Source organism: Sabethes cyaneus, chromosome 2 (assembly GCF_943734655.1).
Source record: "Sabethes cyaneus chromosome 2, idSabCyanKW18_F2, whole genome shotgun sequence".
Lineage (NCBI taxonomy): Eukaryota > Metazoa > Arthropoda > Insecta > Diptera > Culicidae > Sabethes > Sabethes cyaneus.
Window position 1 is genome coordinate 70,734,983 of NC_071354.1, and position 22,432 is coordinate 70,757,414.

At 43.0% G+C, this 22,432-nt stretch overlaps 1 protein-coding gene across 1 annotated transcript in view; it reads left to right on the plus strand.

The window, feature by feature from the left end:
* The window catches only part of LOC128735551 (frizzled-like), a 270,534-nt gene that overhangs the window by 76,004 nt on the left and 172,098 nt on the right, over nucleotides 1-22,432 (plus strand). Inside the window, exons 2-4 of the mRNA XM_053830033.1 lie at nucleotides 9,522-9,641; nucleotides 10,619-10,813; nucleotides 10,935-11,160. Coding sequence (XP_053686008.1) covers nucleotides 9,522-9,641; nucleotides 10,619-10,813; nucleotides 10,935-11,160 — 541 coding nt within the window. The remainder of the gene's footprint in view (nucleotides 1-9,521; nucleotides 9,642-10,618; nucleotides 10,814-10,934; nucleotides 11,161-22,432) is intronic.

A 22,432-nucleotide genomic window follows, 5' to 3' on the forward strand; every position in this document is an offset into this window, starting at 1 on the left:
TACCGGCAGAACCATAACCATGGAGGAGAAACGCTAGCAAACGCTCTACACTGGGTTATTTCGAGGATTTGGGAGGAGAAAACGCTACCGGAGGAATGGATGGAAGGAGTGGTTTGTCCCATCTACAAAAAGGGTTATCGGCTAGACTGCTGCAACTATCGCCGTATTAAGCTGGTAAACACCGCCTACAAGGTACTCTCCCAGATCTTGTTACGCCGGTTGTCACGAGGTTACGAGGTTTCGTATGGAATTATCAGGCGGGTTTCATTGGGGCTCGCGCAACTACGGACCAGATTTTTACTATCCGGCGGATCTTGCAGAAATATCGGGAGTACAACGTGCTTATGCATCACATCTTTCTTGATTTCAAAGCAGCATACGATACAGTCGATCGAGACAAGCTATGGTAGATAATGCACGAACACGGTTTTCCGGACAAACTGACGTGACTAATCAGAGCTACATTGGATCGAGTGTTGTGTTTCTTACGCATCTTTGGGACACTCTCGAGTCCCTTTGAGACGCGGCGAGGGTTGAAACAAGGTGACGGTTTATCCTGCATGCAGTTCAACACCGCTCTGGAGGGGGTGATCCGACAAGCGGACATTGAAATGACAGGCACGATTTTTACCAAGGGTAGCCAACTTCTAGGCTTTGCAGACGACTTCGATATCATAGCTAGGAGCTTTGCGTCGGCGGAGGCAATCTACGCCAGGTTGAAATAAATGCCTCAGGACCAAATATATGAAAGGAAGAGGCCCAAAGAAAACAAACGCGCGTCTCCTTCGGACGGCAACCGTTGACGGCGACGAACTAGAAGTGGTACACAGAGCTGTCACAAATACAGATATTTGTGCATGCATAAATTTGGGACCCATCAATTATCAATGGTTCAATTAATCAATTTGGTTTCTGGGTCTACTAATGCTCCTGAATTTTAAAATACTCCATAAACTATTTATGTTATTTAAAAGATTAGATCGAGAAAATGAAACACTCCGGAGAAAACGGTAGGGTCCCAAATTTATGCATGGTAGAGGATTTCGTGTATTTGAGATCGCTGGTGACCGCGGACAACAACACTAGTAAGGAGATCCAGCGGCGCATCCAAGCGGGAAATCGGGCCTACTTTACCTGGCATAAAACGCTACGATCAGGAAGCATACGTCGCCGTACGAAGCTAACAATATACAAAACCCTTATTAGACCGGTAGTTCTTTATGGACTTGAAACCGTGACGCTGCTTACGGAGGACATATGCGCCCTTGCCGTGTTCGAGCGGAAAGTGCTGCGGACGATATTTGGCGGAGTACAAACTGAAAGCGGAGAGTGGCGGAGGCGTAAGAATCGCGAGCTACAGGCACTTCTTGGGGAGACTCCCATCGTACATCTAGCGAAAGTTAGCAGGCTACGGTGGGCCGGACACGTCGTAAGGATGCCGGCCCAAGTAACAATTCCCATGCTATATAGCCGTAGATATTTTTTAAGAAAGTTTTATTGTAGTAGTGCTAAGGCTTGTTTGTTTTTAGACAGCTGCATACCACATTGATTAAATTTATCATCAAGATATCCTGAAAAGGTTTCGAATGACCTTTTAAAACTCTTTCAATTTGTTATGACGGTGTCTTTATTCGCGTTTAGGTTAATATGGGTATATAAGTGCATTACAAAGCTTATCCCTTGAAACTAAATTAAAACCTTCGACAAAGGTTTTAATTATATCCTAAATAAGTATTGTGAAACTATTAGGCTTCTGATTGTTATTTTCAATTGCTACTGTTAGAACAGGTGTTGATTTATAGCGAAAAGCATTTTTAGATTTGATTGTTCGTTTTGATCATGTCTGATAAGTGGAAAAAAAACAAAAAACAGTGGAAATTTTAAACGAAAAGTAAACAGAAACTATCTGAAGATCATAAATGCACCATATGCGAATTTAGAGTCGACAGGGAATAGAACAGCTGCTTCTGTACTGAAACCGGTTGAGCATAACAGGTTCAAGTCGAAAAAACATCCACCGAATACAATTTCAAAAAAATCAGAAGTATTCCCCGCAGCAATGACTAGGGAATTAGTAAACCTTTCGCCCCCTAATAACGAAATATGTAAAAATGAAAAACTTTACCAAGAGCTCCAGAAATGGGCAGTAATGTTCAACATCAAACAAAATGCTTTAAAAGAATTAATGAATATTTTTGACAAACGACTTCCTAATATTTTTCCAAAGGATCCTCGAACATTTTTAAGAACTAGTTGTATTGTTCGAATTCAATCGATGGGAAACGGCCAGTATTGGCATAATGGCTTCCGTGAATGTTTGGAACAAACATTTTCAGTAATTAGTCATTTGAATAAAATATCGATCAAGATCAATATTGATGGTCTTCCGGTTTATAAAAGCTCCAAGGATGAGTTCTAGCCGATTCTCTTTAACATTGAAGAAGTTCCGGAGTTACAACCATTGATTATTGGAATATATTCTGGGAAAAGTAAGCCTTCTGATATCAAATCATTCCTAACACCATTCGTGGAGGAAATGGAAGAAATCACCAAAAACGGAATTCAAATAAATGGACACTCCTTCACTGTTTTGATCCGGTGTTTTATTTGCGATTCTCCAGCTAGAGCATTTATTAAAGGTAACATTTTACCTTGTGTCTAATATATTTCTTTATGCATATCGTCACTTTACAGGTGTTGCGAATTTCAACGCACAAAACGGTTGCCAAAAATGCACTACTGTCGGGGAGTATTCGTATCTCTCCCACTGCAATTACTTTCCTCGCACGTGTTGTCCAAAAAGAACCAATGCTGGCTTTCGTGATAAAATATATGGATCTCATCATAAGCATGACTCACCTCTTCTTCGACTTCCTATCGATATGATCAATGACTTTCCCGTCGGTGATTCGCTGCACCTGATTGATTTGGGTTTAATGAAAAAATGCTTGGTGGGATGGCGTGATGGAAGCTTTGGAAATTATAGGACAAAGTGGTGTGCTAGGGAAATTGCCGAAATCTCCCAACAGCTACTGCAGATCAAAATGCCGGCAGAAATACATAGATCAGTGCGAGGACTGGATTGTCTTGCACACTGGAAAGGCTTAGAGTTCAGAACATTTTTACACTATATATCAATAGTAATACTGAAAAAATATTTGCCAGCTGATGTGTACGAACATTTTTTATCACTATTTTGCGCTGTGACTATTTGTTCGTCCAATGAATACGCTCATTTAATTAACTTGGCTGAAACATTACTTTTACATTATATTGAATATTATGGAGACATATACGAAAAAGATTTTATAACAAGCAATGTTCACAATCTCAGTCATTTAGCAGACGACGTTAAACGCTTAGGTATTTTATCAAATTTCAATGCATATCCATTTGAGAACAAATTGTATCAGATTAAAAACTTGATTCGTTCTGGAAATAATCCTCTAACACAAATAGCAAAACGCATAAATGAGATTAATCTATTTGTTAATCATAAATCACAAGCAAAATCTTCAAACCCGCGTTTGAAAAAGCTGATATTCGACCAAAAAAGCATTTCTGATAATTTACACAGTACGGAAGATGAAACAAAGTACGCTCAAATAGAATTCGATGAGTATTGTTTGAAAAATGATCATGCTAATATGTGGTTCCTTACAGACAAAAATGAAATAGTTCAAATGAAATGTGCATTCGAAAAAAATAATAATATTTTCATTAAAGGCATCTCATTGCAAGATTTAGGCTCATTTTTCGAAACACCTGTTAGGTCATCATTCTTGAACATTTATGTTTCAACTCTTAGAAAGAATAGTGAAAGGCTGTACAAAGTAACCGATATCAAATGTAAAATGGTAGCTGTTCCTGTTCATGAGAAAAGAGAAACAGTATTCATTCCTTTACTCCATACAATGTGACTTCTTTTTATAAATATATGCTAAAAACTATCCTCGCGTAGTACTTTATTCAAACTTAACATATTGTTTAAATAACTAGATTGAACATCTCTTGAAAGCAAATTACAGTTTATGATTAAGTTAGTTTATGATAAAAGTGTTCACATTTATTCGTCAAGTAATGTAGTTGCTGTTTCCAAAGCTACTTCTAATACAGCAGCCTTTTGTTTTAGATTGTATTGCAAATTTTTGGGTCGATTTCTGTGTTTCGAGGTTGTCATTTTGGCGCCTACCCGTTGCTTGCTATTTTTCATAATCCGTTTAAAAAACATGTCGCACTCGATTTCTGAGAAATCCCTGTCTGCCAGCACAATTAGTTTCAAGAAAAGAGTACGAAATTTTTTATAAAATTTTAACGCAACCTTTCCGTTATCCGCAACCGCAGAAGATGGCCCATTGGCGATGACTTTTCCCCCAGGCATTCTGGAGCTGCCAGTCCAAGAACACTGTACTAAAAATTGGCGTGTGATGAAGTAGTCGACCAATTTGTAGCAACAATCCAAACCATTGGACTTTCCGTTTGTTCCACATACAAAGTTCATGCTTCGACTATATTTCTCCATAGTCCGGTCGTCTTTTAAAGAATCTTCTAAACTATCCAACTCATCCAGCGTATTAACAGGGTTGATGCAGTCCTCCATGAAGGTTTGAACCGGATCATTATGATGGAACTCTCTTTCGTTAAATGCTTGCAAAAGGTACTCAATCTGTGTAGTAATTTTTGCCAAAGAATGCATAATTTTATTCTGGTTGCCGAGGAGCAAATTTTGATTCGCGATAACGGTTGACATGGAATCGTTCGTTTCCGTTTCGCCAATAATATCTCCGGGTTCAACATAAATGATATGTGATGTCGAGTCACTGTTTTGATCTTCTGCTGTCAGCTGCTTTTGTTCTTCGTTGGTATCCACAAACATCTAAAATTGTAAACAAAAAGGAAAATAATAAAACTACGTTGCCTACATATCGTAATCTCACAAACCTCATTTTCAGTGTCAATGAATATTATTCCACTAGAAGCGTCACCTGCTGCTTCTTTTGCGCTTCGAGCAAAAGAACTTTGTTGAGCTGCAAGATCATTAAAATTTTGTTTTCCGAAAAATGTTTTTCTCTCAACACATCGACGTTGTACTTTGTGCAGCGTTTGTTCGTTCAATGTATAGTCATCCGCTTCCGTGTCGGATTTTTGTTCCATTTTTTCCAATTCGATGCAGGCTTCAACACGACTGGAAAACTCCCGCTTTTTGATGCAATTGAAGGTTTCCCATTTATCAGTTGGAGCGGAGTCTTCCTCCAGTGATAACTTGGCTACGAGATGCTTTTTTGGCCAATATAATGTGCCGTTTATTTCCCACTTACTGGGGATAACACTCAAACAGGCCTCTCCGCTTTCAATGGTCTGCACAATTTTGAATTTTAAATTTTAAACAATTTTAAAATTATGCATTAGAAATATTCAGTAGTCGATAAAACACATACCTTATCAATAACGAAGTGAAGATCAAGTTCGAGACGACGAAACGATAATCGAAAATACATAAAACTATAAAAGCACAACTAGGCAGTCTTCATTTGCTTACACTTTTGACAGTAGTGCTAGCACCAACCAGATCACAGAGTATTTGATCTTATACCGTGCTGCCAAAAACACAACAAGTTTAATTAAAAGCAATTTGAGAACAGTTTTACTTGTTGCAGCTTTGTAAAAGTATCAGAATGGAGAAATAGGCGGACAAGGGCGATAATAAATTCTAACGAGTGCTTTTGATTCTTATGTGAATCACAAAGAGTTAAAAAATTTACCGACAAAGAATTCATCATTATTATGAATTGTTTGGATTACTGATCGATCAGTCGCGCAGTGCACCAAATAAAATTGAGGAGTACGTATTTTTTCATACGCTGTTTTATTGTTAACACATTCGCATGTTTTATATCACCCCAAAATATTTTTCAAAAAACAATTCTAAAGTCAAGGTTTTAATAAAATTTCATAACGGTTGTATTGTGGTATTAATAATTCATTACGTGTAGTTTTATTGTGGTATGTCGAAGACGAATAAGTCATAACATATTTATAGCGGCCTACAAAATCCTACTGAAGCTGCATAAAACGAAAATGCGAAAATGGTTTTATGATTGCTGCAAAGAGTCTTATTTTTTGCGTTATGGTTTTCATTGGCTGCAATAAATCTAAATGTTGGCTGCAACATTTTATTAAGTTGCATTGAGCATTTCCAAAGGAAGACGTAGCAATACAAAATTGATCTCATTATGACTGCTTGTCAAACCGCAACGAATCTATCGGTTTTGTAGTGCTCCTAAAACAGTAATACTCTGACTAAACAGATTTATTGCTGCTATTATAAAGATTAAGTAGAATTCTTCACCGAAAACATATTTTTTTGCCAGGCCATATTAATATTCTAGCATTTTTATTAGACCTCAAACAAATTTTTTAGGTATTTCTTCGAAGTAAAACATGCGTTGCAGAAAATAAGTTATTATAAATGGGTTTGCGTGTCATACATAGCAATTAGAATAGTTTGGCTGGAAATTGAGAAAAAACAATCGAATTTATTTTGTTTGTTTGAGCCACTAATTTACCAAACCTGCAGTATTTTGAAGGGGCGTTTATTTTAAGCACCTATCATCCCAATATGCTCGATAAAATTTAATGCGTATATGCTTTGCGTCTACGCAAACTACCCTAAATTTTTTAATTATTTACTCTTTCATATATTTCACGCAAGTCGCCATAAAATACGATTGATAAAGATCTAGATCAAAATGGTCTTTTCGTGGGACAGCAATTTATTTTAAAGTTCATAAAGCAAACTGGCGGCTGTGAGAACAAATCGAAAAGCTTTATTAATTTATAGTGTCTGCTGTCGAATAGCGAAAATCCAATTGACTTTATAGTTGATTTCAGAGGAACGTAATAAATCTACTTGCGTTTCACATTAAATCTTCTTCAAGAATACAGGAGCTATTTCCAAATAGTTTTTAAGCAGTTTTAAAGACCTTTAAAGAGTAGGCCACTAGGTTGGAAAACGATTTTATAGCTGATGTAAGGAGATTGTAGTGGATTTTTAAATTTTATTAGTAGTGTTATCAATTTGGTCATGAAAATCGCTAAAAGAGTACAAAAAAACTTAGCTTTTGACTAGATAGTATTACTTACAGCTCTCATTCAAGTTGTCCGGATTCCATTAAAACTATGATAAAATTTAGTTCAGTAAAATTTAGATACAGAAGGTTTTAAAAATGTGGTTCTAATTCGTTCCTGTAGTATGGGCCCCTGAGGTTCTAAGTAATGTTTTTCATTGATTTGTTATAGACTTTAAAGTTTATAAGGCTTAAAAGAAGATTTAAGACTATGGCCGTAACAACAGTATAGAGATTATCAGAAAACTAATATTGTTACTTGGGGGACGACAGTGCGACGAAAATAGTCCTCTTCAACAACCCTACCGGCACCAGGAACCGGGGGGGCCAACGTGCACGATGGCTCGACCAGGTTGAAAGCGATTTGCGACTTCTGAGACGACACTAGGAAATTGGCGACGAGTGGCCCAAGACCGAGTTGAATGGAGACGATTGCTTGAAACAGCACGAGCCACCCCGGCTCTATGCTGAAGAAGAAGAAGAAACTTTTGGCATATTTATTTCATTCAACTTCAATACCATAACCGTATGCTGGCACGTTACACTTAATTACACTCATAAGGTTCTGTACAACATCTGGCTATACCTTCTTCTGTACGGAAACCCACTTTTTCTTCATGTCATCATCAGATTTGACCTCCTTTGCATGTTTCTGTAAAGCATGTTGCGTTGGCGGTGTTCATATCGTTGGGTACAAAAGTGATCCCGTTCGAACCACTCCAGGCCATCCTTTGAATAGTGGCACGAAGCAAGATCCGGCGAGAGTGTTGCTTCAACAGAGGAAGTAGACGCTTTTGTAGACACTCCTTGAGGTAGATCTTCCCATTTACAGTCCCGGTAGTCACGAACGGCGCACTCTGTTTGCAACATGAGCAGATATCTTGCCAAATCATGTGTTTCTTTGCAAACAGTGAAAGTTTCTGCTTCCTTACTGCCACCGGGTCATCAAACTTTTGCTGGATGATGAAGAACAGTAGCCCCGGAAGCTGCCGGAAATCCGCCTTGACGTAAGTCTCATCATCCATGATGAGACAATGAGGCTTCGTCAGCATCTGGGTGCACAGTTTCCGGGCCCGTGACGTTTCCCCGTATTTTGCCGTTCGTTACGATTTGGAGTCTTCTGCACTTGGTACGTATGCAGTCTCTCCCGTTCCTTACCTCTCTGAACGAAAGACTTGGACAGATTCAACTGTTTGGCAACATCCTTGACCGAAGCATTGGGATTCCGCTTAAATGCTTCCACGTCATGGTGGTGATCCTGATTACTAATAGAACGTCCATTCTGACCGCATTTTTCCTTCCGTTGGATGCTCAGAGTTTCGTAGTAACGTTTAATCACACGAGACACCGTTGACTGCACGATTCCGAGTTGCTTTCCGATGTCCCGATGAGAGAGTTGAGGATTTTCCAGGTGCTTGCGTAAAATTAATTCGCGACGTTGCTTTTCGGGTGACGCCAGTTTTTTGAGTGATAAAAATGCAGTGTAAACAGTACACTCTAAACTACTTCTACCCAAATTTTCAAGAGAAAATACCCAATGGGTAATTTTCAGCAGCGTTTTTTTCCGTCATGCAATTTGATGTGGGATACCCTTTGAAGTATGAAAATGGTTTTTTATAGGAGCGGCGATTTATTACGAGTTTTTTCGTACGAGGTATGAAATACTTATATGCATAATCGTTTTCCATTCACTTCCGACTTAGGAAAGTTAGTACTTTAATTCAATTTAATATCTGCTATAAAAAAACTAAATTTGCTTTAGTTGTACGTCTGATAAATTTTTAGCTTGGTAATCAAGGTGCCCCCGGATTACGGTTAGAAATGTGGGGAAAACGTAAGAAAAGTTTTCAATCTATTTTTGTATTTTTTCAAGGCAACCCTTCATTAGCGTATTTGGTTTCATATCAAGTACATTAATATCAAATGAATAATCATCAGAGTGTGACACTAATAAATAGAAACAGATGAACCTCCTGCAGATATCTGTAATTAAACCTGCATGGGAAAACTTTGTTCAAAGCTATCTGGCGCGCCTTGGAATCTCGGATACTTGCTGTTGGAAACCCATATCGATTGCCATTTCATGCAATACCTGTATTTCCAGCAGCGTAAAATATTATCATATTTCTACAGGTTGTCATACGATCGGCGTCACATGTTAATTACGCGACGAGGTGTTCTCTACTCTAGCGGTGCCAGACCGCACAGTTGAGGGCATGCGATCGAGAGGATCATATATCTTACGGACCAGCAGAAGCTGGTCTAATTTCGCACAGATTTAGGATTGCGGCTTTGAAATGCCATTTGCTAGACTACTCAATTAAACCTTATGTAAACACAACTGACTGTATTGCTTTAACATATATTTTGCACTCTTTCTCGTCCCCCCGTCAGGTCACCAAGGACTGTGGAGCACCATGCAACTCTATGTTCTTCTCAGAAAACGAACGTACCGTGCTCAAGTACTGGGTCGGTTCGTGGGCTGCGGTGTGCGTTGCCAGCTGTCTCTTCACGGTGAGTAAACTTCCATCAGCAAGCATATATTTATAGATCACAAATTGGTTGCCATTTGCTAGAAATGTAATACTTGTTGCGTTTTTCCCCTTCCAATCAAAACACACAGTTTCGTTCTGCGGTTCTGCACAAACATACACTCATTTGAAGATGAATGACTTCCTTTCGTAGAAGCGACCTGCTCGGTTGTTCGCTTCTTGCAGTACTTGCCTTTTTTGCGTGCCGCGTGTAGAACACGAGAAGTGATCATGGTTACATGACAATCGTAACAGAACCATTCTTTCCTAGCGTGAGTATCTAATTAACAGATACAGGGTTCAATTAATTTGCATCCGCACTTTAGGGAAATGTCTTTCGAGAAAATCATTTCTCGAAGAACTCATATTCATAAATCAGTGTCGCAAAATCGGTGCAATGCAGAATCAACCAGCTTTGAAATACACGACATTGAATCCACCGAACCATCCATTAAACGTATTTACGTTCAACGGCAGCAGAGCATGGTGAATTCCTCTTCGTATCCTGGGATGCGCTTCCCCTTGAGAGCTGACGACATCGACAGCGCAACAGCAGATTGGCGAATGTCGATAACGAACTACAATGCAAGCAGCATGCAAATGGCCTCGTTGGATGTTTATTTCAGAAAGTGATGGTGATTGATGAAGCGAATGTAATTTGCTCACGTTTGATTGCCTTTCTTGCTTTTTGTCGCACCGAGTCGCATTGAACGACGAAAAAGCAAGCAGAAAAAAAAACTGTCCCCGTGCGAAAAAAACGGAAACTTTCCAACAACTGCCGTTCTCCACAAGAGTTGCTGCATGGCAGATGTCCAGAACGAAACCGTTGAGCTTTTTTCTCCGAAAATAATATTTCCATCAGCACCGCAACAGTAAACATATAAACACCAATCATGGGCTTAATTTTTCTTGTCCCCTTTTTGCGATCGTCTTTTTCACTGCCGTTTCCATTCGTTGTAGGTGCTGACCTTCATGATCGACTCTTCGCGTTTCCGCTACCCGGAGCGGCCGATTGTATTCCTGGCAATTTGCTACCTAATTGTCGGCTGCGCCTACGTTGCCGGACTCGGAGCCGGTGACACGGTGGCCTGCCGGGAACCGTTCCAGCCGCACATCAAACTCGGACGGATGCACATGCTGTCGACGATCACTCAGGTCAGTCATCAGCATCACCCGCTAGAGCCAGATTCCAGGATGACATTGTGGTTCCTGGTTGGAGCGTATTTTTCTTTTCACATTTATTAATAATTGTCTATTTTCCCATACACGCCCGCAGGGTCACCGCCAGTCGACGTCCTGTACTGTGCTGTTTATGGCTTTGTACTTCTGCTGTATGGCCGCCTTCGCCTGGTGGGCCTGCCTGGCGTTGGCCTGGTTCCTGGCAGCCGGGCTCAAGTGGGGCCACGAGGCGATCGAAAGTCGGTCCCATCTGTTCCATCTGGTGGCGTGGGCGATACCGGCGGTACAGACCATCTTTGTGTTGGCGCTCGGGAAAGTTGAAGGTAAGTTTGTTGCTTCTGATGCTTTTTTTTTGTTCTTTTAGAGAGTAATTATTAACCACGTGAAAGGGCTGGGATCCGACGACGGTGTGGCGTGGCGAAGAGGTGTCTCGTGTTTCGCAGCCATAAATTAAAACCCGGTGGTGGGTTCCATTAGCGGCTATCGAGTGCGCCTAATGCTGCAATCGTTTTACTAATCGGGATGCTTAAGGTACCCTAGAGCGTACTTTCGAAGAGGATAATTGCTTTTGGCTGGAAACACTTGGTGCTGGTTTTGTAAAATACGAACCTGAAGCACGGAATTCGTGATTCAGTATTTAGTAGCTACAATTATAGCATAGCTTACAACTTACACACCGCTTACAGCATGTGTCATTATGTTACGGCAAACTGCCGATGAATTGGCGGTTAATTTTGCTTGAGGTGATTTCGCATAGGTACGTTTGACATTTTATACAAAACTCGGAAGGGCGTGTTGTCGACATGTGCCAATTACTGTGGGTAATAAAGTATTATTTTATTCGTATCGTTGTATTAGCATAATGTCTATTTGTTCCTACAACGAACAAAAAACTGCCAAGTCTTTTAGCACCCTGGTAGTACCTACATAGCAGTTCTGTTTATAGTCAGAAAATTTATCTTTAAGCGTAAAATCTAAAAGATGGGTAAACATTGTTTTTACTCTACCACTATATAGTATATAAAGAGTGTCCCACATCGAATTGCACCACGGAAGAAACGCTGTAGAAAATTACGCATTGGGTATTTTCTCTTGAAAATTTGGTTAGAAGCAGTTTAGAGTGTATTGTTTACACTGTATTTTGATCGCGGTCAGTTTTTCGAAAATTGAAAAAATGGCGTCACCCGAAAAGCAACGTTGCGAATTGATTTAGCGCAAGCTTCCAGGTGCAGATTCCTCAGCTCTCTCATCGGGACAACGGAAAACAACTCGAAATCGTGCAGTCAACGGTGAGTCGTGTGATTAAACGTTACTACGAAACTCTGAGCATCGAACTGGAGGAGAAATGCTGTCAGAATGGGAGTACTATTGATGATCAGGATCACAAGCGTATCGTGGAAGCGTAGAGGCGGAATTCTAATGCTTCGGTCAGGGATGTGGCCAAAAAGTTGAGTCTGTCCAAGTCTTTCGTTCAAAAAGCCAAGGACCGGGAGGGACTGCATAGGTACAAAGTACAAAAGGCTCCAAATCGTGGCGAACGGAAAAATACGGTGAGAAAGTCACGGTCCCGGAAACTGTACACCGAGATGCTGACGAAGCCTCATTGTCACATCATGGATGATGAGACGTACGTCAAGGCGGACTTCCGGCAGCTTCCGGGGCTACTGCACTTGACCGCTCAGCACAAGTTTGATGTTCCGGAGAAAGTAAGGATGCCGAAACTTTCAAAGTTTGGCAAGAAATACATGATTTGGCAAGCGATCTACTCATGTGGCAAACGGAGTGCGCCGTTCGTGACTACCGGGACTGTAAACTACCTCAAGGAGTGTCTACAGAAGCGTCTGCTTCCTCTGTTGAAGCAACACGAGGGCCCTACGATCTTCTGGCCGGATCTAGCTTCGTGCCACTATTCAAAGGATTCCATGGAGTAGTACGAAGCCAACGTGGTTAGTTTCGTACCCAAGGACATGAACTCCCCAACGCACCGGTACTAAGTCCCACCGAAAAATACTGGGCTATTATGAAGCAGGCACTACGGAAGCATCCCAAAAAGGTCAAATCTAAAGAAGACAGGAAGAAAAGTGGGTTTCCGTACAGAAGAAGCTGCAGTCAGATGTTGTACAAAACCTTAAGAGTGGAGTTATGTGTAAGGTGCGAGCATACGGTTATGGTATTGAAGTTGAATGAAATAAATATGCCAAAAGCTTACTAGTGGGTTACATTTTATTGTCTGAAAGCTTGAAAAGAATCCGTCAATTAGGTAATTTTCTTCAACGTTTTTTCCGTGGTGCAATTTGATGTGGGACACCCTTTATCAGTAGAATTGAAAGGAAAAAATTTCACAATGGATCATTGGCCTGTTTTTATTCACCTACCACGGGAAGCTCGCGTCAACTGCCTGGAATTTGTTACCTAAGCTACGCCGCGAAAAGCACTGAAGTCTTCCTCTTACGCGATGTTACTGTGGATTTCCCTCGAATGCTTCTCAGCAGATTTGCGTTTGCGCCTCTTCTCACAGTATGTCCGATACGTCACCACCTGCACCTCTATCTATGACTACACAGGGTTTGTCCGAAATGTAAAACAGTTATTGTATTATGAAGCGACTATACGTTGCAGCGCGCCTTAAAACTGTAGGTTTCAGTACAGAAAGAAGTCACCTGTCGAACAAGCGTTCGCTCAGTTAATTATGACTATCCGAAGAGTGAGGATAGACTTTACTCACTATCAGTGCCGTACTGCAATGCCTATTGGAACAAACGATTCTCATTGAGCTTGGTATGAAATATGACAAGTTTGCAGAGCAACCAGGGTTTTCACCGATCCTTTTTTTCTACAACAGCTACACCATCGCGCATTCAGATTCCCACCGCCCGTTAGGTGTAGAATTCGAACGTTATGCATAATACAACCAGCAGATCGCTCAGTCATACCTCCGATTGTATAGCAAAACGAATGCGTTCTGATCTTTTACATTTTCGTTTCGAGCCGTTTGCAAGTTTCCTTTGCCGTTTGGAGCAGCGAATGACTGCAGTCAATTGCCTGCCAGGTACTCCACCAACGAAAAGCAACTATGCTATCGTGTGATTCAATACTACAACAAACCAACCACTACATGCGCAATGGAGAAGTCGATCGGACGCCGTCCGACTCAAACGAACATTTTACTTGCCTCGGACCGACACCGGGCGACTAAACGTTACTGTGGGTAACCTATTAGGAGACCAAAAGAGAAACAAAAAACTACGTCACCTTATGCTCCCAAACAGTTTGTAGTTTAAACGCAAAGCGGAAAAATTACTGTTAGAATCTCTTGAGAGGCCACATGGATTGTAGGTGGCAGTCTTCGCAAGCGGTATATTGACTGGATTAAAAAAAAAACAGTTGAATGATCGTTTTCGAAGCGCAAGTTGAATGCAGTAAACGTATGCATTCACGTAGTCACAGTCAGGTTGCGATCTCTTTTCAAGCCCTGGGTAAAACGTCGAGTCCACCAGTGGTAGAAGGCTCTAGAAGAGGTCAGCGAATAGGTCATGAGAAGATATAAAGAGAAAACGGTTATTAACGAGTACCTGTGAGTTCTAAGAAGAATGTGAAACGTGTGAGAGAATTTTTGAACTCAGACCGTCGTCTGATAAATGTCCGCTAACTGGCACAGACCTTAATCCTTCCAACTTCTCATGGGAACTGCACCGCTATTTAGGCCGATCTCATTCCAGCAGTAAGCTTTAAAGCAGTGATGGCCAAACTGCGGCCCGCGGGCCGCATGTGGCCCTTCGAGATGATCCATGCAGCCCGCGGACTGATCTGAAAGATGGTGGACTTATGAAAATTTTTTTTGATGACATAGGAGCATGGCTTGAAAAGGCATCGCAAGTTGAATGTGACTGCCGTGAATGCGAACTTTCCGCATTCAAACTCCGCTTTTTGAACGATCGTTTGACTGTTTTTTGAATCCAGTCAATCTGCCGCTTGCGCTGCTGCCGTCTTACAATTTATGCGGCATCTCAGCAAAAGCAAACAGTCAATATCCCGTTTTGCTTTGCGCTTTGAGAATATAAACTGCAAACTGACTGGAAGCATACGGTGACGTATTTTTTCGTTTCTCTTTTTGTCTCCAAATCGGCTACTCATAGTAATAGTTTGTCACCCGGACGTCGGTCCGACGCAAACAAAATATTCGTTTGTATTGGACGGAGTCCGACCGACTTCTTCCATGCACATGTAGTGGTTGTTTTTTTGTAGTATTGAATCATACGATTGTGCGGTTGCTTTTCGTTAGCGTTATGATTGCCAGTCATTTGACTGTTTTGCAGTCATTCGCTGCTCCAAACGGTAAAGGTAAAGGCAACTTGATCGAAACGAAAATGTTAAAAAGCTTTAGAACGCGTTCGTTCTACTGCGTGCAATCGACGTTTGACTGAGCAAACTGCCAGTTGTGTTATGCATAGCGTTCGTATTCCACCACTAAACGGACGGTGTGAACTTGAATGCGCGTTGGTGTGACTGCGGTAGAAAAAAAGGATCGGTCGAAGCCCTGCATAGGAGTCCCTGAATTTAGTCGTAATGCCTCGTGCATGTTGTGAATCTGAACGCTTTCCGGTTTAACTCTTGTGCCGATTCCTAGTAAATGTTTTTTGCTATCGCATATTTTACATTTTGTTATGCACAAGAATGGTCAGAGATTATTGCGGCCCGCGGCATTCATGGGCGATCTGATTTGGCCCGCACTATGCCTATGCCTGGGCACCACTGCTTTAAAGCGTCCAACAAGTCGTCTTCCTACAGCACTCTGTACGAAAACACGTCTGAGTTCGATTAAAAATCGATGAGTTCCTCCTCTTCTTCTCTAACTGTTTAGAACCAAAATGGTTCGTGATGTATCAAGAACTTGTCTTCATTGTACTCGTTGCCAGCTCATTGAGCGTCTCGACACACGCGATTTAGCTCGATGAGTTCGAACATCTTATTCAAAACTCTTTTGCGCTTTAATCCGCTCCTTTTTTCTTCGTGTTTTGATCGGTTGAATGCATTATCGAGATCAACGAACAATGTTGCTCGTTAATTTGGTCCAATACTGCTTTTAGTTCACTGAAAACATCAGGGTATCTCAGATATTGCTGAAGACCTGAAATAACATTTGCGCAGAAAATAGTGGGTCAGCTTTCCCCTTCACAGATCGATCATCCTCCAAATTTCGTCTAAAATCCAATTCTGAGCTAATTCTGAGGTTCAGGATGCTAGTTGCTTAATGAAGATCTTTGTAGCACCAGAATTTTCCAGACGACGCACGACGAAGTAGTGTTCAAATGTCTCTGCTCGTTTTCGACGTCTGCAAGCGTATCACGGCAATGTCGGCGCTGGGTTTGTTGCATCGATCAAGTAGATCCTTCTCCATTTACAGCTGATGCAGATCTAAAAACCCGGATTTTCTCTCTTGGTTCGCGGATCAACCTATTATGGAAAACCATTAAGTGACTTTATGTGAGAATCTCCAATCATCATACTTCAGTTTAACAGCCGAGAGCCGGGGTGGCTCTTGTCGTATCAAGAACTCCTCTCCATTGTACTCGGTCTTGGGCTACTCGTTGCGCATCTTGACACACGCAAGTCGGCTTCCACCTGGTCGAGCCATCTAACACGTCGAGCCGCTCTATTTCTTGTGCGGGTGTAGTTCTTGAAGAGAACAGATTTCACTGCACAGTCGTGCGGCATCCTTGCGACGTGGTCGGCCCATCGTAGTATCCCAACTTTCGCCAGCTGTACGATGGGAATCTCTGCTAGCAGTGCCTGTAGCTCGTGATTTATACACCTCCGCCATTCTCCGCTCTCCGCTTGTACTCCGCCAAAAATAGTCCGCGACACCTTTCGTTCAAATACGGCAAGTGCACGTATGTCTTCCGTAAGCAAGACAGTAACTTTGCTCCGTAGTCCGTAGAGGACTACTGGTCTGATTAGCGTTTTGTACATCGTCAGCTTTGTGCGGCGGCGTATGCTCTTTGATCGAAGCGTCTTGCGGAGGGAAAAGTAGGCTCAATTTCCAGTTTGAATGCGTCGTTGGATCTCCTTACTCGTATTATTGTCGGCGGTGACCAGAGATCCCAAATATACGAACTCATCAACCACTTCCAGTTCATCACCGTCAATATTCACTGTCCGTGGAAGACAAACGTTGCTTTCTCTGGAGCCTCTTCCTACCATATATTTGGTTTTGGACGCAATGATTTGTAACCTTATCCTTCTAGCATCCATTTTTAGTCGGGCATAGATTGCCTCCGCCGTCCCAAGGTATCTAGTAATGCTTTCGAGGTCGTCTGCGAAGGCGTCATCATACTGTTTTCCATAAAAACTCTGTCGACAACTCTCCACTTTCGTTCAGTTCTTCTATGTCTTGAAGCGTTTAATGTCTGCATCTTTCTGTATATTGTTCAGCTGCCTGCTGAATCTCCTCTTCTACTGAAAATCGTGAACATCTGCGGACACGTTGTGCTGCAAGATCCGTTTAAATAGAAATCCAACTCCTCATTTACGAAACTAGTTGGGCTGCCAGCTTAGATACCAGCACTGGAAAGCAGTCATAACTCTCCGAAGAAACTGCAATAAATAAAATCGTCACGCACATTGTGGGTGCTTCCTAGCACCATCTATGATCGACATTCCCAAGTAATAACTTGCAATAGGAGTATCTTTTGGGTAATTAGTCTGTTGCAAATGGCATTTCCCTCCTTTCAGCGCCACTCTGGCCAATACGGAGACATTTCCAACCAAAATCAAGACTTAAATGACGCATTACAGAGTGCAAAGGATGTAACAATGTGCGTGTGTTTTGTCTGTTTCGTTGTAGATGTAGTCGTTATCTGCGTCCTTTGGTATGGAGTGCGTTTGAGCCGCTCCCAGCTTAGGAAACGGGCGCTCGAAATTTCATGACTAAGTAAAGATAGAAGTTAGTTAACAGAGGTTAGATTTGCACGATTTCACCCATTTGTCAGTCAACAGAGGAGTTTTCATGTTTAGGTATTTTTGAGCTGTCAAGGTATTTCGCACCATGTACTCGTAAGAACGGACAGACTTACTTACTTTATTGGTCTGACTTCTCATGAAAATGCCTGCATGATGTAATTCTTGAATCTAACTTGGTGCATGACTACTAGTTTCCAGTTTCGTAAACAAGCAGTATTTGTCAGGTTGTGCTTCACCTGATTTATCCATCGCGATCGCTGCGCCCCTGCTTGTCTTGTTCCCACCGAGTTCGATGCCATGTCTTTCATAGCCAGCTATTCATCCAGTTTTAACCACTTTTTTCGGGAGTTCGGGCTTCATCTTCGTTCTTCTGTAAGCCGCCGAAGATTGTTCTAAGCATTTATCTTTCGAATACTCCCGCAGTTTGTTGTCGTCGTCAGCAGTATAGAGCCGGGATGGCTCTCTATTCAACTCGATCTTGGCCCACTGGTCGCCAATTTCCCAGGCGTTTCAAAAATCGCTTTCAACCTGGTCGAGCCTTCGTTACAACGTGTCAGACTCCTCACTGTAGCCTACAGACTCTCTAAGCAGTGTCATACGCCTCTGCCACTCTCCGCTGTCAGTTTGTACTGCACCAAATATCGTCCGCAGCATGTTCCGCTCCAACACAACAATGGTGCGTATGTTCTCCGTGAGCGGCGTCACAGCTTCAAGTTCACCAGGAACTACTAGTCTTATAAGAGTTTCGTACATTGTTAGCTTTGTTTGGCTAGATGACCTCTGTGGTTGCAAAGTTCCTGGCTATGATATCAAAGTCATCTGCCGAGAAGTTGCCTACTCTTGGTAAAATTGCACTTATTGCAACCACCTCCACCCCTTAAGAGCGATGTTGAACAGAATGCAACAACATGCAACAGAATGCAACAGAAGCCGTCACCTTGTCTCGAAGTGACTCGAGAGTGTCCCCGAGATGCACACCAGACACATCACTCTTTCCAATAAAACTCTGATTGTCCAGATTGTCTTTTTGTCCACAAAACCGTGTTCGTGCTTTATCTGCCATTGCTGGTCTTGTTCGACTGTATTGTATGCTGCTTTAAAACCAATAAAGATGTGAAGCGTGGGTACGTTGTACTCCCGACATTTCTGCAAGATCTGTCGCATGATGAAAATTTGGTCCGCAGTTGCGCCAGCCCCCATAAATCCCGTCCAATGATTGTAACACGATCTGGGAGAGTACCTTGTAGACGGCGTTTATCAGCGTTATGCCGCGATAGTTGCAGCAGTCGATCCGCTCACCCGTTTTGTAGAAGGGACAAACTACTCCTTCCATTTATTCCTCCGGTAGCTTCTTCGCCTGGTAAATGGCTGGATAATGCGGAATACAGACCCCATAGTGGTGGTTAGCCTCTTATCCAGCAACTCCGATTCCGACCTCCTCGTGGTACCAGGCGAAATACGAGCAACCTTAGCGGAGATCGGGTAACCAACCCCGGTGGAAACTAAGGTCGTATACTATTCGGGAAGGAGGTATAGTGAGTCTCGGCACTATAAGATGACAGCCCTATCGCGAGACTCGGTAGTGTTGCCCCTGTACGGCTACACACCTAAATTAATTAACTAACAGAATTCAAGCAAATTCGAAGCGGAATATTCGGCATCGACCTAGGTGACGAAACAAGGACGACGAATGGAGACTCGGTACTTGGAACTGCCGATCGTTAAATTTCGCAGGTTGCGAGAGGGTGCTGATTGAACAGCTTGAATCCCGCAAACACGGCATCGTAGCTCTGCAGGAAATCTGTCGCAAAGGAGAAAAGGTATGGAAGATCCGTGAGGGAAAGGCCTAGTTTTACCAGAGCGGTGGCACTACCAACGAACTGGGAACGGGCTTTGTAGTTTTGGGTGGAATGCAGGATCGCGTGATAGATTGGAAGGCGATCAACGAGAGAATGTGTGTATTGAGGATAAAAGGCCGTTTCTTCAATTACAGCATTATTAACCACACGAAGGTACTGCCTGCACGAAGGTAGACCCGACGATGAGAAAGAAGCGTTCTAGGCGAGGCTGGAGGCAACGTACGACAGCTGCTCGTCATGGGACATCAAGATCGTCATCGGAGATATGAACGCCCAGGTCGGTAGGGAAGAAATTGATAGACCGGTGGTAGGACCCCATAGCCTGCACACCGACACGAACGATAACGGCCAACGATGTATAAACTTCGCAGCTTCCCGAGGCCTGGTGATCCGAAGCACCTTTTTCCCGCGCAAGGATATCCACAAAGCCACCTGGAGATCACCTGACCAACGTACAATGAATCAAATTGACCACGTTCTCATAGAGGGCCGGTTCTTCTCTAACATCACGAACGTACGCTCCCGACGGGGTGCGGATATTGATTCTGTCCATTACCTAGTAGCAGTGCATGTGCGCTCAAAGCTGTCCACCGTATACCGGACACGTCAAAGCCGCCCTCCTTGGCTGAACATCAGGTAGCTAGATAACCCGCAAACTGTCGAGAACTACGCGCGAGTAATGAATGAGGCACTGCCTTCTTCCGAAGAGTTAGGTGCTTCAAACCTCGAAGACGGTTGGAGCAGAATATGCTCGGCCGTCGGCACTGGGTATTAAGCCTCGGAGTACACAAAATGATTGGTTTGATGGGGAATGTCAACAAGCGATGGAGGGGAAAAAACTGCTTGGAAAAATTATCTAAGTATTGCAACTAGAGAGAACCTGGCCAAATACCGACGAGCTAGGAACCAGTTGACCACGATCCTGAGGAGGAAAAAGCGCCAAAAGGAGGACAGAGATAGTGAAGAATTAGAACAACTATTCCGAGCTAATGACACGCGCACGTTTTATGAGAAGGTGAACCAAACTCGGAAGAGCTACACACCGAAACCTGACATGTGTAGGGACGAGGAAGGGAATCTAATTATAAACGAGCGCGAGGTGGTCGACAGTTCTTCGATGAACACCTCAATGGCGAAGTCGCAGAAGGAGGCGGAACAGAAATTAACCTAGGAGCGCCTATGGAAGATAGTAATGTCCTAGCACCTGATCTTCAAGAAGTCAAACGAGAAATCGGGCTACTGAAGACCAATAAAGCCGGTGGGAAGGACCGCCTAGCGGCAGAGCTTAACAAACATGGTAGAGAAACGCTAGCAAAGGCTCTACACTGGGTTATTTCAAGAATTTGGGAGGAGGAAAAGCTACCGGAGGAATGGATGGAAGAAGTGGTTTGTCCCATCTACAAAAAGGGTGATCGGCTAGACTGCTGTAACTATCGTGGTATTACGCCGGTAAACGCCAGCCTGCAAGGTACTCTCCCAGATCCTGCTACGCCGGTTGTCACCGATAGCACAAGGTTTCGTATGGAATCATCAGGCGGGTTTCATGGGGGCTCGCGTGAGTACGGACCAAATTTTTACTATCCGACAGATCTTGCAGAAATGTCGGGAGTACAACATGCCCACGCATCACATCTTTCTTGATTTCAAAGCAGCATACGATACAGTAGATCGAGACAAGCTATGGTAGATAATGCACGAACACGGTTTTCCGGACAAACTGACGCGACTAATCAGAGCTACATTGTATCGAGTGATGTGTTTCGTACGCATCTCTGGGACACTCGAGTCCCTTCGAGACGCGGCGAGAGTTGAGACAAGGTGACGGTTTATCCTGCATGCTATTCAACATCGCTCTTGAGGGGGTGATCCGATGAGCGGGCATCGAAACGAGAGGCACGAGTTTTACCAAAGGTTAGCCAACTTCTAGGCTTTGCAGATGACACCGATATCATAGCCAGGAACTTTGCGACAGCGGAGGCAATCTACGCCAGACTGAAAGCGGAGTCTAGGAGAATTGGGCTAAAAATAAATGCGTCGAAGACCAAATACATGAAAGGAAGAGGCTCAAAGGAAACAAACGCGCGTCTCCCACGGACAGTAACCGTTGACGGCGACGAACTAGAAGTGGTAGAGGAGTTCGTGTATTTGGGATCGCTGGTGACCGCGGACAACAACACTAGTAAGGAGGTCCAGCGGCGCATCCAAGCCTACAGCCAAGCCTAAGCCAAGCCAAGCCCCTATGAAATCGGGCCTACTTTGCCCTTCGTAAAACGCTACAATCAGGAAGCATACGCCGCCGCACGAAGCTAACAATGTACAAAACCCTTATTAGACCGGTACTTCTTTATGGACTTGAAGCCGTGACGCTGCTCACAGAAGACATACGCGCCCTTGCCGTGTTCGAGCGGAAAGTGCTGCGGACGATATTTAGCGGAGTACAAACTGAAAGCGGAGAGTGGCGGAGGCGTATGAATCACGATCTACAGGCACTGCTTGGGGAGACTCCCATCGTACATCTAGCGAAAGTTAGCAGGCTACGGTGGGCCGGTCGCGTCGTAAGGATGCCGGACGACAGTGCGACGAAAATAGTCCTCTTCAACAACCCCACCGTCACCAGGAATTATGACGAGTCTTGTACAGGATACTATCTGTATGAAGGATAAGCCTGTTCGACTGCTTCTGCTGATGATACACCTCTGGATATACTATGACCTGTGTTGTATGCCGTCTCTCGTGAGCGTATGTCCGGCAGAACAAAGGGATGAAATCAGAGTTC